Source organism: Phyllobates terribilis, unplaced genomic scaffold (genome assembly GCF_046119375.1).
Source record: "Phyllobates terribilis strain yellow unplaced genomic scaffold, ASM4611937v1 Scaffold_13__5_contigs__length_258822181, whole genome shotgun sequence".
In the NCBI taxonomy this organism is placed as follows: Eukaryota; Metazoa; Chordata; class Amphibia; order Anura; family Dendrobatidae; genus Phyllobates; species Phyllobates terribilis.
In genome coordinates, this window is record NW_027362773.1 from 125,435,469 (window position 1) to 125,447,447 (window position 11,979).

At 48.2% G+C, this 11,979-nt stretch overlaps 1 protein-coding gene across 1 annotated transcript in view; it reads right to left on the reverse strand.

Moving 5' to 3' along the window:
• SCYL1 (SCY1 like pseudokinase 1) overlaps positions 1–9,945 on the reverse strand; it is a 53,739-nt gene extending 43,794 nt beyond the window's left edge. Inside the window, exon 1 of the mRNA XM_073658603.1 lies at positions 9,742–9,945. Coding sequence (XP_073514704.1) covers positions 9,742–9,846 — 105 coding nt within the window. The 5' untranslated portion in view covers positions 9,847–9,945. The remainder of the gene's footprint in view (positions 1–9,741) is intronic.
• Positions 9,946–11,979: the final 2,034 nt, after the last annotated feature.

Sequence of the window (11,979 nt, forward strand, 5' to 3'; positions counted from 1 at the left end):
CCACTCGTATATATATATTGGGCAGAAAAAAGGGTGAAAGTACGCCCAGGCGGGAGGAAATTAGAGTTTCATAACACATTTCAACTGGAGAGGTATTAGAGGCCTGCAATGGCCACAGGTACTAATGGAGGTAATCAAGGTAGGGAGAGAGGCAAGAGGTCCGGTCATCTTAGTTATACAGGCCGGGGGAAATGACCTAGGTCATCACAAGAGCGCATAACTAATGGCAATAATGAAACTAGACACTGAGCGCTTCAGAGAATTTTTCACAAAACTAACTATAGTATGGTCAGAGATTGTGCCGATAGCGGTTTGGCAAGGTGCGCGAGACATCACGTCCATCGAACGGACAAGGCGGGTAATAAATATTCGGATGGCAAAATTTAGAAGAGACAGAGGCGGTGTAGTGATACAACACCGACAACTGGAAGGAGATAAAGCAGGCCTCATACGGCCGGACGGTGTTCACTTAATGGATATTGGACTGGACATATTCCTGTCAGGACTCCAGGACGGAGTGGAACAAGCGTTAAGAGTGATGGATGGGGGTCAGAGTCCTGCATACGAGTACGCAGGATCCTCCGTGGCCTGGAAATAGAAAGGACATGTTGGAGAGTTACACTTGTTGGCCAACTTGCCGGTGTGGAGACACAGGGCATGCTGCAACAAGTTGAATTATTTTAGAAATAAAATGCCTTTCTAATGGAATGAGTATAAAGAGTTAATAAAGCTGTGACCGATCCTCACCCATCCAGTTGTAAGAGTTACATTATTGTATTGTCAAAGAAAGGGGGGCGGTAGGGGGGCTGAGCGTCTGGGTTTGGTTGCAGGTCCCCACAGTCTGCCTAGGCTAGATGCAGTTAAAAATTCTTATTAGATACACAGGCGGTGCAGCTTGCTTCGCAGCTGGGCTCCTACGCCCAATGTATTGCCTGGGCTAAATGCAGTTAAAAATTCTTATTAGATACACAGGCGGTGTAGCTTGCTTCAGAGCTGGGCTACTACGCTGACTAGCAGACACTGAAGCTTTGGAGCAGACCTTTGAGTAAACAGCTCTTCAGACTCAACCATCTGCGTTACCCCAAGCCATAGTGTATGTAGTTTCTTACGGTTAAAAGGGGGGAGGGCGACCCAACCCACCTGGAATTGACTATGCCAACGTCACGTAAAACACAGCAAGGGGACTCCAAAAAGAGTCTCCATTTTTTCCAAAAATTGTGGCATCAATTGACCCAGAGTTGCTTAAAACGGTTGTTGAGGTGATTTTACCAAATCCTCAAGCTTTTAGAAAAGTCCTTGCGGATCCATGATTTGTTCATCTTTATGAACATGAGTCTGTCTACATTCTCAGTGGACAGTCGCATGCGCTTATCTGTCAGCACACCACCAGCAGTGCTGAACACACGTTCAGAGAGAACGCTGGCTGCAGGAGATGACAAGATCTCCAAGGCGTGAGTGGCGAGCTCCGGCCATTTTTCCAGATTGGAAGCCCAAAATGAGCAAGGGTTCAGTGACACAGACATGGCTTCGATGTTCACATGGAGATACTCCTGTACCATCCTCTCTAGGCGTTGACTATGTGTCAGACTTATTGTCTCCTGTGGCCTTGCAAAGGATGGTCCAAAAAAGTGGTGAAACGATTCCACAAAATTGCTGTTACCAGCAGATACTGTGTTACTGTTAAGGTTTGAGTGATGAAGACTCGACAGTCCCACGGTTGGCAAGTTAGAACTGTGAGATTCACTACGTGCACCACTGGTGTTTTGTGGAAAAGCACATGTAACATTCTGCAACAGCCTCTGCTGATACTCCTGCATGCATGAATCCCTTTCTATGGCAGGAATTATTTTGGCAAATTTACTTTTGTACCGGGGATCTAAGAGTGTGGCAACCCAGTAGTCGGGATTACTTCGAATTCTGACAATCCGAGGGTCATGTTGCAGGTAGTGCAGCATGAAGGCACTCATGTGTCTTGCGCATCCAGGAGGACCAAGTCCTTGTTGTGTTGGTAGCGAGGTAAGAATCATGCTTCCTTCCTCTGCCCTCTCCCCCCAACCTCACACAACAGAAATGTGATCAAGATCTCCCTCATCTGATGAGTCTTCCATGCCCATCGCCAGTTCGTCCTCCACTTCTTCCTCGGCTCCTGCACCTTCCTCAACAGTTTGGCTGCTACCATGCGCCCTGGTTAATCCCTCTCCCCCACCCTCCCATGCCTGCCGCCTTGGTGCTGCCGACCGTCTGGACCTTGGGGAGGTTATCCCTTCCGCATACGACTCCTCCTCTACTTCCTCCACCTCCTCTTGTCCCACCACCTGACTCCGAATTCTGTTTAACGTGTGCTCCAGCATGTAAATCACCGGAATAGTCATGCTGATAATGGCATCGTCAGCACTAAACATCTTCGTCGCCATTTTAAAACTGTGCAGAAGGGTGCATAGGTCACTGATCTGAGACCACTCCTGCAGCGTGATTTGCCCCACCTCTGGATCTCGTTGGCCCAGGCTATACGTCAGAACGTATTGCACCAGGGCTTGTCGGTGCTGCCACAGTCGCTGCAACATGTGCAGAGTTGAATTCCACAGTGTCGGCACATCGCATTTCAGCCGGTGAACTGGCAGGCCCAACGACTTCTGTACAGTCATGGCCAAAAGTTTTGAGAATGACACCAAAATTATATTTTCAAATGATCTGCTGGCCTCTGTTTTTTATTAGTGTTTGTCTGATGTTTATATCACATACAGAAATATAATTGCAATCATATTATGAGTACCAATAGGTTATATTGACAGAATGAGTTAATGCAGCAAGTCAATATTTGCAGTGTTGCCCCTTCTTCTTCAAGACCTCTGTAATTCTCCCTGGCATGCTCTCAATCAACTTTTGGACCAAATCCTGACTGATGGCAGTCCATTCTTGCATAATCAATGCTTGCATTTTGCCAGAATTTGTTGGTTTTTGTTTGTCCACCCGTCTCTTGATGATTGACCACGAGTTCTCAATGGGATTAAGATCTGGGGAGTTTCCAGGCCATGGACCCAAAATCTCTATGTTTTGTTCCATGAGCCATTTTGTTATCACCTTTGCTTTATGGAAAGGTGCTCCATCATGCTGGAAAAGGCATTTTTGGGCGCCAAACTGCTCTTGGACGGTTAGGAGAAGTTGCTCTTGGAGGACATTCTGGTACCATTCTTTATTCATGGCTGTGTTTTTAGGCAAGACTGTGAGTGAGCCGATTCCCTTGGCTGAGAAGCAACCCCACACATGAATGGTTTCAGGATGCTTTACAGTTGGCATGAGACAAGACTGGTGGTAGCGCTCACCTCTTCTTCTCCGAATAAGCTGTTTTCCAGATGTCCCAAACAATCGAAAAGGGGATTCATCAGAGAAAATGACTTTGCCCCAGTCCTCAGCAGTCCACTCCCTGTACCTTTTGCAGAATATCAGTCGGTCCCTGATGTTTTTTCTGGAGAGAAGTGGCTTCTTTGCTGCCCTCCTTGAAACCAGCCCTTGCTCAAAGAGTCTCCGCCTCACAGTGCGTGCAGAAGCACTCACACCAGCCTGCTGCCATTCCTGAGCAAGCTCGGCACTGCTGGTAGTCTGATCCCGCAGCTGAAACAGTTTTAAGATACGGTCCTGGCGCTTGCTGGTCTTTCTTGGGCGCCCTGGAGCCTTTTTGACAACAATGGAAGCTCTCTCCTTGAAGTTCTTGATAATGCGATAGATTGTTGACTGAGGTGCAATCTGTGTAGCTGCGATACTCTTCCCTGTTAGGCCATTTTTGTGCAGTGCAATGATGGCTGCACGTGTTTCTTTAGAGATAACAATGGTTAACTGAAGAGAAACAATGATACCAAGAACCAGCCTCCTTTTAAAGTGTCCAGTGATGTCATTCTTACTTAATCATGACTGATTGATCCATTAACACAGGTGTGGGTGTTGATGAGGACAGGGCTGGCGATCAATCACTAAAACGATGTTAGCTGCTCCTTTTAAGGCAGGACTGCAATGATGTTGAAATGTGTTTTGGGGGTTAAAGTTCATTTTCTGGGCAAATATTGACTTTGCAAGTACAGTAATTGCTGTTAAGCTGATCACTCTTTGACATTCAGGAGTATATGCAAATTGCCATTACAAAAAATGAAGCAGTAAACTTTGGAAAAATTACTATTTGTCTCATTCTCAATACTTTTGGCCATGACTGTAGAGATGTAAGTCGTTGAGCTGCGGGATGCGAACGGCAGAAGTGAGCACACAGCAACCGTGCCCTCTGCAGAAGGCCATCTAGTCCGGGATAGTGGGCTAAAAATTGCTGGACAACCAGGTTCAACACATGAGCCATACAAGGCACGTGTGTGACATTGCCCCGGCGAAGGGACGCACCCAGGTTTGCAGCATTGTCGCACATGGCCTTCCCTGGTTGCAGGTACAGTGGAGACAACCATTCATGAAACTGGGTCTCCAGAGCTGACCACAACTCCTCAGCTGTGTGACTCACATTTCCCAGACATTTCAAAGTAAACACCGCCTGATGCAGTTGAGCCCTGCTGCCAGCATAGTAAGGAGGTGTGCAGGATTCCTTCTGTGCAGTTAGAAAGCGGGTGGCATGACCAGACAGGCTTTGGGTGCAGGTGGAGGACCGAGAGGAGGTTGAGGAGGCAGAAGCAGTGGAGGAATTTCTAGATAAAGAGGATTGACGCACAACTCGTGGGGACAGCAAGATGTGGACAGCAGCCCCTTGTCCTGCTGTCACCATAGTTACCCAGTGCCCAGTCAGCAACATGTAACGCCCCTGTCCATGCCTACTCGTCCAAGTGTCTGTGGTGAAATGCACCATGTCACACACAGAGTTTCTCAAAGAAGCGGTGATGTTGTGTGCGACATGCTGGTGGAGCGCAAGCACACCTTTCTTTGAGAAGTAGTGCCGACTGGGCATCTGGTACTGGGGCACTGCGACGGACATAAGGTCTCAAAAATCGTCTGTGTCCACCAGGCGGAAAGGCAGCATTTCTGTAGCCAACAACTTGCAGATGGTGAAATTCAACCTCTTAGCTTTGTCATGGCTAGGAGGAAATGGTCTTTTACTTGTCCACATCTGAGGGATGGAGGGCTGGCTGTTGTGCTTAGACGGGGTTGAGTAGGGTGTCCCCGGCAAACTGCCGGTCTGTGAGGAAGATGCAGGCGGAAAAGTTAGGTTGCCTTAATCCAAAGGTGGTGCTCTCGATGTCGGAGAGCGCTCAACACCAGCTGGTGTTTCCACTTCCAAATGAAATGATGACCTGCCAATCACACTGGCTGTTGCAGGTAAAGAGGTGGCAGGTCTGCGTCCAAAAACATGTGTGACTGCTGTCCCCCCAGTCACAGAGGATGAAGAGGCCACTGATGCACAAGATGGGGCAGACGGTGGTTGGCCTGGCCCGCTAGGCCGCATTGTAGCACAGTAAGCTTCCCACTGCAACTTATGCTTCATATCCATGTGACGGTTCATGCATGAAGTACTCAAACTATGGATTTTTTTACCTCTACTTAGCTTTTGGTGACAAATGTTACAGATAACACGAGTTGGGTCATCCTTATCGATCTGAAAAAAATGCCCAGGCTATGCAAGGCTTAGAGCCCATGCGACCTGAAGAGCCACCACGACTTGTGGTCAGAGGCAGAGTTGTGGTTGAAGATGCAGTTGTTGACGTGCTTCCAGTACTACGTCTCTGTCCAGGAAGGCGCAACCTAACCTCGTCGTCACTAGCATCCTCCTCCAACTCCTCTGCTGACCTCATCGACTGGCTGACTGTGGGTTGACAGTAAGTGGGATCTCCAACCTCGTCATCCTCACCCTGTGTGTTCTCACACCCGTCATCCTCACAGCCAACCTCTTCCTGCCCTGACCGAAAAGTCAAGTTGTCGCTCCAATCAGGTGTTTGAGTCTCATCATCGTCTTCCTCATTGTCTCCACCAACAGGAGTTACAGTTTGGGAACGAGGGTCTACATTATGCTCAGAACCTTCTTTGTCTGGTCCTGGATCCGACTCAAAGATTCTGGGCATCAGTGCAGATCATTTCCTCGTCTGGATTAACAGAAGCTCTGGAGCAGACCTCCGTTTCCCAGGCTATAGTATGAGTAAACAGCTCTGCAGACTCATCTGTGTTACCCCATACTCAGACGGGCAGCTGGAGACTTGGGAGCTGTGAGGAAGCAAGTGTGATTGGGGTGACACCTCTAAAGACTGGAGTATTTGTGATGTTGAAGTTGAGGTGGAGGAGAGCCCACTTGAAGGAGTACTTGATATCCGTTGAAGCACCTGCTGTTTTTGTGCCTCATCTGGAATTTATAGAGATGGGCGTGTCCGTAAGAAAGGGATCATATCACATTGTCCACGAAAAGAAGTAGACATCTTAGCTTGGCTGGAAGATGGTCTTTCTTCTGCTCGACCCACCAGCGGACAGGCACCAGTATTGGGAGAGAGGGGCTGGCCGTCAGGGTCCACCGCGGCTCTGGCACAAACCCGGCGACACGGAGGTCGCACGGGCAGGAACGGACTGGCCGTGTCAGCTTCGCACTCCAGCGTAGTCCCTCTGCCCGCTTGCGCCCGTAACCTCAAAGGGATGCGCAAGCGGCTTTTCTTCCCAGGGCTGTTGCCCGCCCAGCAGGAACGTGGGGGAGCTCAGGTTGGCCTCCCACTGTACTCCCTTACCTCCCTCGCCCTCTTTCCTTCTTCCGTTCTCCATCTAACCCCTCGGCTCTGTGGTGTCCGCTCTCCCTCCAGCTCTCTCCTTCTCACAGATGGACTACTGCGTGTATTCACACTGTGGCGAATCTTTTGGGCCCAGGCATAAGAAGTTGTCGAGGTAATGGATAATATGTGCCCCCTTAGAAACGTCCAGTACAACCCATTTGAGGAAGCAACTTAACGTCTCAAATAGTGAGCAGGATCTGGACCACCTCATGGGCAAACAGTGATCTATATAGTATGCTCCTTCCCAGAAGCAGCCCAATAGGTGGACACTATTCGGATGCACAGGTAGTAAGTAACCAGAACGCCGCATCAATGTCTGTTTTGGCCATTAGGGTGACCCTTCCCAACTTCTTAATCCGCCTGATTGCCTTGTCAAAGGATGTACAGTATATACTACTGTACTTGGTTCCGCGTCGATGTTGTTGTTTACTGACCTGCCCCTTGGATATGACAAATGGTGGATTAGTCCGAATGTATTGGGTTCCGTTTTTGGCACAACTCACAACGGGGATACCACTACGTATTGTAAGGAAACTGTTCTGAATGGAACCGCCATTCTACCTAAAGATATTTCTTTTTTTAATTTTCTTGTCACGACGTCTGGGTGTTGGTAGGCTGATTTTAGATTTTTACTCCAGCCTTTCTTGATTTTAGAAGGGCATGACATGCTGATATCTGTGTCTCCCCCTCCTTTTACTCCTCCACCTCTTTTCTTTTCGCATGACTATATGTACTTGTCACTTTTCCATGTGTTAGTTGTGTCTTCTGAGCAGTTTGTCAGCTTTTGGACACCTTTGAAGGTGTTTTCTATGCGTTTTTGTTTACCTGTGCATTGGTTTTAACGGTGTTCGACGAACCGAACCTGAACACTACGGGGATGGCTCAACTCTAATTTTTACCTGCAAATCTGCAAAGAAAAAATTAGCAGCGTGTGCACGAGATTTCAAAAATGTCATTCACTTTGCTGAAACTGTAAAACGTTGCGGTTTTTTTCATTGGCAAAAATTCAGCGTGTGAAAAGACTGTTTGTAGAATTTGAGACAGGTCACTGATGAAATATAGCTGACTGGTAAGTTCAATTGTCAATTTTTCTATTTGATTCATCGGACTGGCGATGCCTTGAACCTTCTCTTCTGAAATACATACCAGAGGCCTTTTCCAGGATTACCGGCAGACAAAGCCGTTTAAATAATATTCTGATGTCATTTTACTACAAAGTATCGAGTCACAACACAGACCCTTCTATTTGATAAACATTGACATTTTCCTGTACTTTGATTAGGTTATATATTATTTTCTCTTGGATTACGACTGGGTATACCAGGACTGCTCCATGCACAGTGGTGGAGGAAAATATTCCACGTAATATTAATTAGGTTATAGGTGTAATGTGCTCAAAATTATGACTCCAGTATGTGCTTCACGTTCTCAATAGCTGGGGGTTCTGATTTACAGGTTGGGGCGTTGTTTTATTTGTTCCTTATATGTAAAGTCTGTTGACATTTTTCAACTAACAACATTGGTCAGATTTACTAATTCTGCGCAGCAAGGACAACTGCCCAGCGAGGACAACTGCGCAGCAACGACAACTGCGCAGCGACGATCTAATGACTTACTAGGACTGTGACACACTATTACTGATAATAACCAACACACGGATAATAAACAATGTAGCATTTCTGTCCCCTTCCCCTATATTATTTTTTGTACCCATTACTACTACGTTGAAAGTTTAATTAAAGCATTATTATTAAATAAAAAATAAAAAAAAATGAGAAAAAGATAGGGTCATGTCTTCTACAAGTCTGGCACAGGGGTGCACTTATACACCCCTCCTTGGTCTTTTGGAGCCAAGTATAGAAGAGTCGCACCGATGGTGGCTGCTAGTGACCACATTTTTGCTTGTTATATTTCAAAAGGAAAATAAGGACACAATCACATCGGACATATAAAGTGTGGAAAATACCACAGCGTTTTATTATGGTAATTCATACAGAAATGGGCCACCAATGTGGACTTCAAATAAATGTAAACTCTTGCCTAGAATTTTCACAGCGGATTTCATACTTTACCATGAATAAGGGGGAATTCCACGACAAATCCACAGTAATATGTCTTGTGCCTCCTACTCTGTATGAAGCCACCACTGATTAGCAGCTTTATGCCTATGCACAGTGTATACAGAAAGCTGCCAATCAGTGATGTGGGCAGGGTTTTACACAGCTCAGCATTCCGAGCTCTGCTAGATCTGCAGCAGAGAAAATAGGGATTCTATCATAACTGCTGCATTCCAGTGATACATCACAGGAATCATGGTCTCAGCCCCAACATTATTAAATAATAACAAGTGGATTTTTCACGACCACTGCTCGTTGCGTACATCAGAGAGCACAACTTACAGCAGTCCTCTACTGACCGTGACCAATAGTTTTGCAGCCATCACAGTTTGTAGCAAAGTGGACCCCTCATAAAATAGCTAAAACAACAAACTCACCCTCCCCGGGTCCAGCACTGGCTCCCGGACGCTGCTCCTGTCAGTGTTTCGGCTGCTGCCAATCACTGCACTGAACACCTTGTGCTGTCTGCCTCGGTTGAGCTAAGTGATTGGCTGCAGCGGTGAAGAATCCGTTCAACATGACAACAACACACAGAGGCAGGGAGCAAATAGTGGACCCAGGAGGGGGAGCAACTGCTGTGCTTGTTATTTTACAGCGTGTGGGGTCCACTTTCCTTATAGTGGAAAACCCCTTTAAGGCAATTGTTCCCTTTACAGCAGCAGAGGTGTGATACTCTTCTGTCACTGGTAGGTGTCACTCATTTCCCTGCAGGATACAGGATCTAGTGCCCTGCCAGGACATTGCAGCCACCACTGTATGGACACAATACACACAGATGCGGTATCAGCAGCAGACGTGAGGACGGCTCCTGCGGTTTATCATTCGTATACACTGCAGGAAGGGGCAGCCCCTGCATTACAACCCCGGGGGAGGACAGGCTGTGTACGCACCTTCTTCTTGCCCTTCTGGATCCCCCATCCTCCCGGTAATTCCTCTCTCTCCCCGGTAATGTCATAAGGGAAATCACGGGCCGGGTCCCGGGACCAGAACCACATCGTCTCGCCGGGAGAGACACGTCACCGTGACGTGGACACAGCTGGGAGGGGAGCTGCGAGAACGAAGCCGCTGCTGTGAGGTAGTGACGTCACCGGAAGGGGCGGTACATACTCCAGTCTCACGCAGGGCTGATACCCGGAAGTGGCAAGTTCTGAGGCTGCTGGAGAAGAGCTGTGTGTAGGATCCTCAGAAGACTGAGGGGCTGCACCGTGGAGCTGTGTGCAGATGGGAATGAGGGGCTGCACCGTGGAGCTGTGTTGAAGGGTGCACAGGGAAATGGCTGCTGCTACTTGCAGGGCGCTGCTTATTGGGGGAGCTTTCACAGAAAAAGGGTTGGTATTACTTGGGTGGGGCTGTGCGGAGAATAGGGGATGATGATGAGGGGCTGTGCGGAGAATAGGGGATGATGATGAGGGGCTGTGCGGAGAATAGGGGATGATGATGAGGGGCTGTGCGGAGAATTATTATTATTTATTATTATAGCGCCATTTATTCCATGGCGCTTTACATGTGATAGGGATATACATAACAAAAGCATTTACATAATCTTAACAAAACGAGTCAGCGACTGGTACAGGAGGAGCGAGGACCCTGCCCGCGAGGGCTCACAGTCTACAAGGGATGGGTGAGGATACATTAGGTGAGGGTAGAGCTGGTCGTGCAGTGGTGTTTACTGCAGGTTGTAGGCTTGGTTGTAGGTAGGTCTTCAGGTTACTTTTGAAGGTTTCCACGGTCGGCGAGAGTCTGATATGTTGGGGTAGAGAGTTCCAGAGTAGGGGGGAAGCACGGGAGAAATCTTGTATACGATTGTGGGAGGAGGAGATAAGAGGGGAGTAGAGAAGGAGATCTTGTGAGGATCGGAGGTTGCGTGCAGGTAAGTACCGGGAGACTAGGTCACAGATGTATGGGGGAGACAGGTTGTGGATGGCTTTGTATGCCATGGTTAGGGTTTTGAACTGAATTCTCTGGGCAATGGGGAGCCAGTGAAGGGATTGACAGAGAGGAGAGGCCGGGGAATAGCGGGGGGACAGGTGGATTAGTCGAGCAGCAGAGTTTAGGATAGATTGGAGAGGTGCAAGAGTGTTGGAAGGGAGGCCACGGAGCAGGAGGTTGCAGTAGTCGTGGCGGGATATGATGAGGGCATGCACTAGTGTTTTTGCAGAGTCTTTGCTGAGGAATGCACGGATCCGGGAGATGTTTTTGAGTTGGAGTCGGCAGGAGGTGGAAAGGGCTTGGATATGTGGCTTGAAGGAGAGATCAGAGTCCAGGGTTACCCCAAGGCAGCGAGCTTGTGGGACTGGGGAGAGTGAACAGCCATTGACGTTGATGGATAGGTCGGATGGGGGATTTGAATGAGAGGGTGGAAAGATGATGAACTCTGTTTTATCCATGTTGAGTTTTAGAAATCTGTCGGAGAAGAAGGATGAGATGGCGGACAGACATTGTGGGATTCTGGTTAGTAGGGAGGAGATATCGGGTCCAGAGAGGTAGATCTGTGTGTCGTCAGCATAGAGGTGATACTGGAAGCCGTGAGACTCTATGAGCTGTCCCAGGCCGAAGGTGTAGATGGAGAAGAGCAGAGGTCCTAGAACTTAACCTTGGGGGACACCGACAGATAGGGGGCGAGATGAGGAGGTGGTGCGTGAGTGGGAGACGCTGAATGTCCTGTCTGTTAAGTATGAGGAGATCCAAGATAGAGCCAAGTCCGTGATGCCAAGAGATGAGAGAATCTGGAGTAAGAGGGAATGGTCCACTGTGTCAAAGGCAGATGACAGGTCCAGAAGGAGGAGGATGGAGTAGTGTTGCTTGGATTTGGCATTTAGTAGGTCGTTGGTGACTTTGGTCAGGGCAGTTTCAGTAGAGTGATGCGGTCGGAAGCCAGATTGTAGACGGTCGAAGAGGGAGCAGGAGGAGAGGTGGGAGGACAGTTCAAGGTGGACATGTTGTTCTAGAAGTTTTGAGGCAAAGGGGAGGAGTGATATGGGGCGGTAGCTAGTCAGAGAGGAAGGGTCAAGGGAGGGCTTTTTGAGGATGGGTGTGATTGCGGCATGTTTGAAACATGAGGGGAAGACTCCGGTTGTTAGTGATAGATTGAAGAGGTGGGTTAGGGTTGGGATGAAGACTGTGGTGAG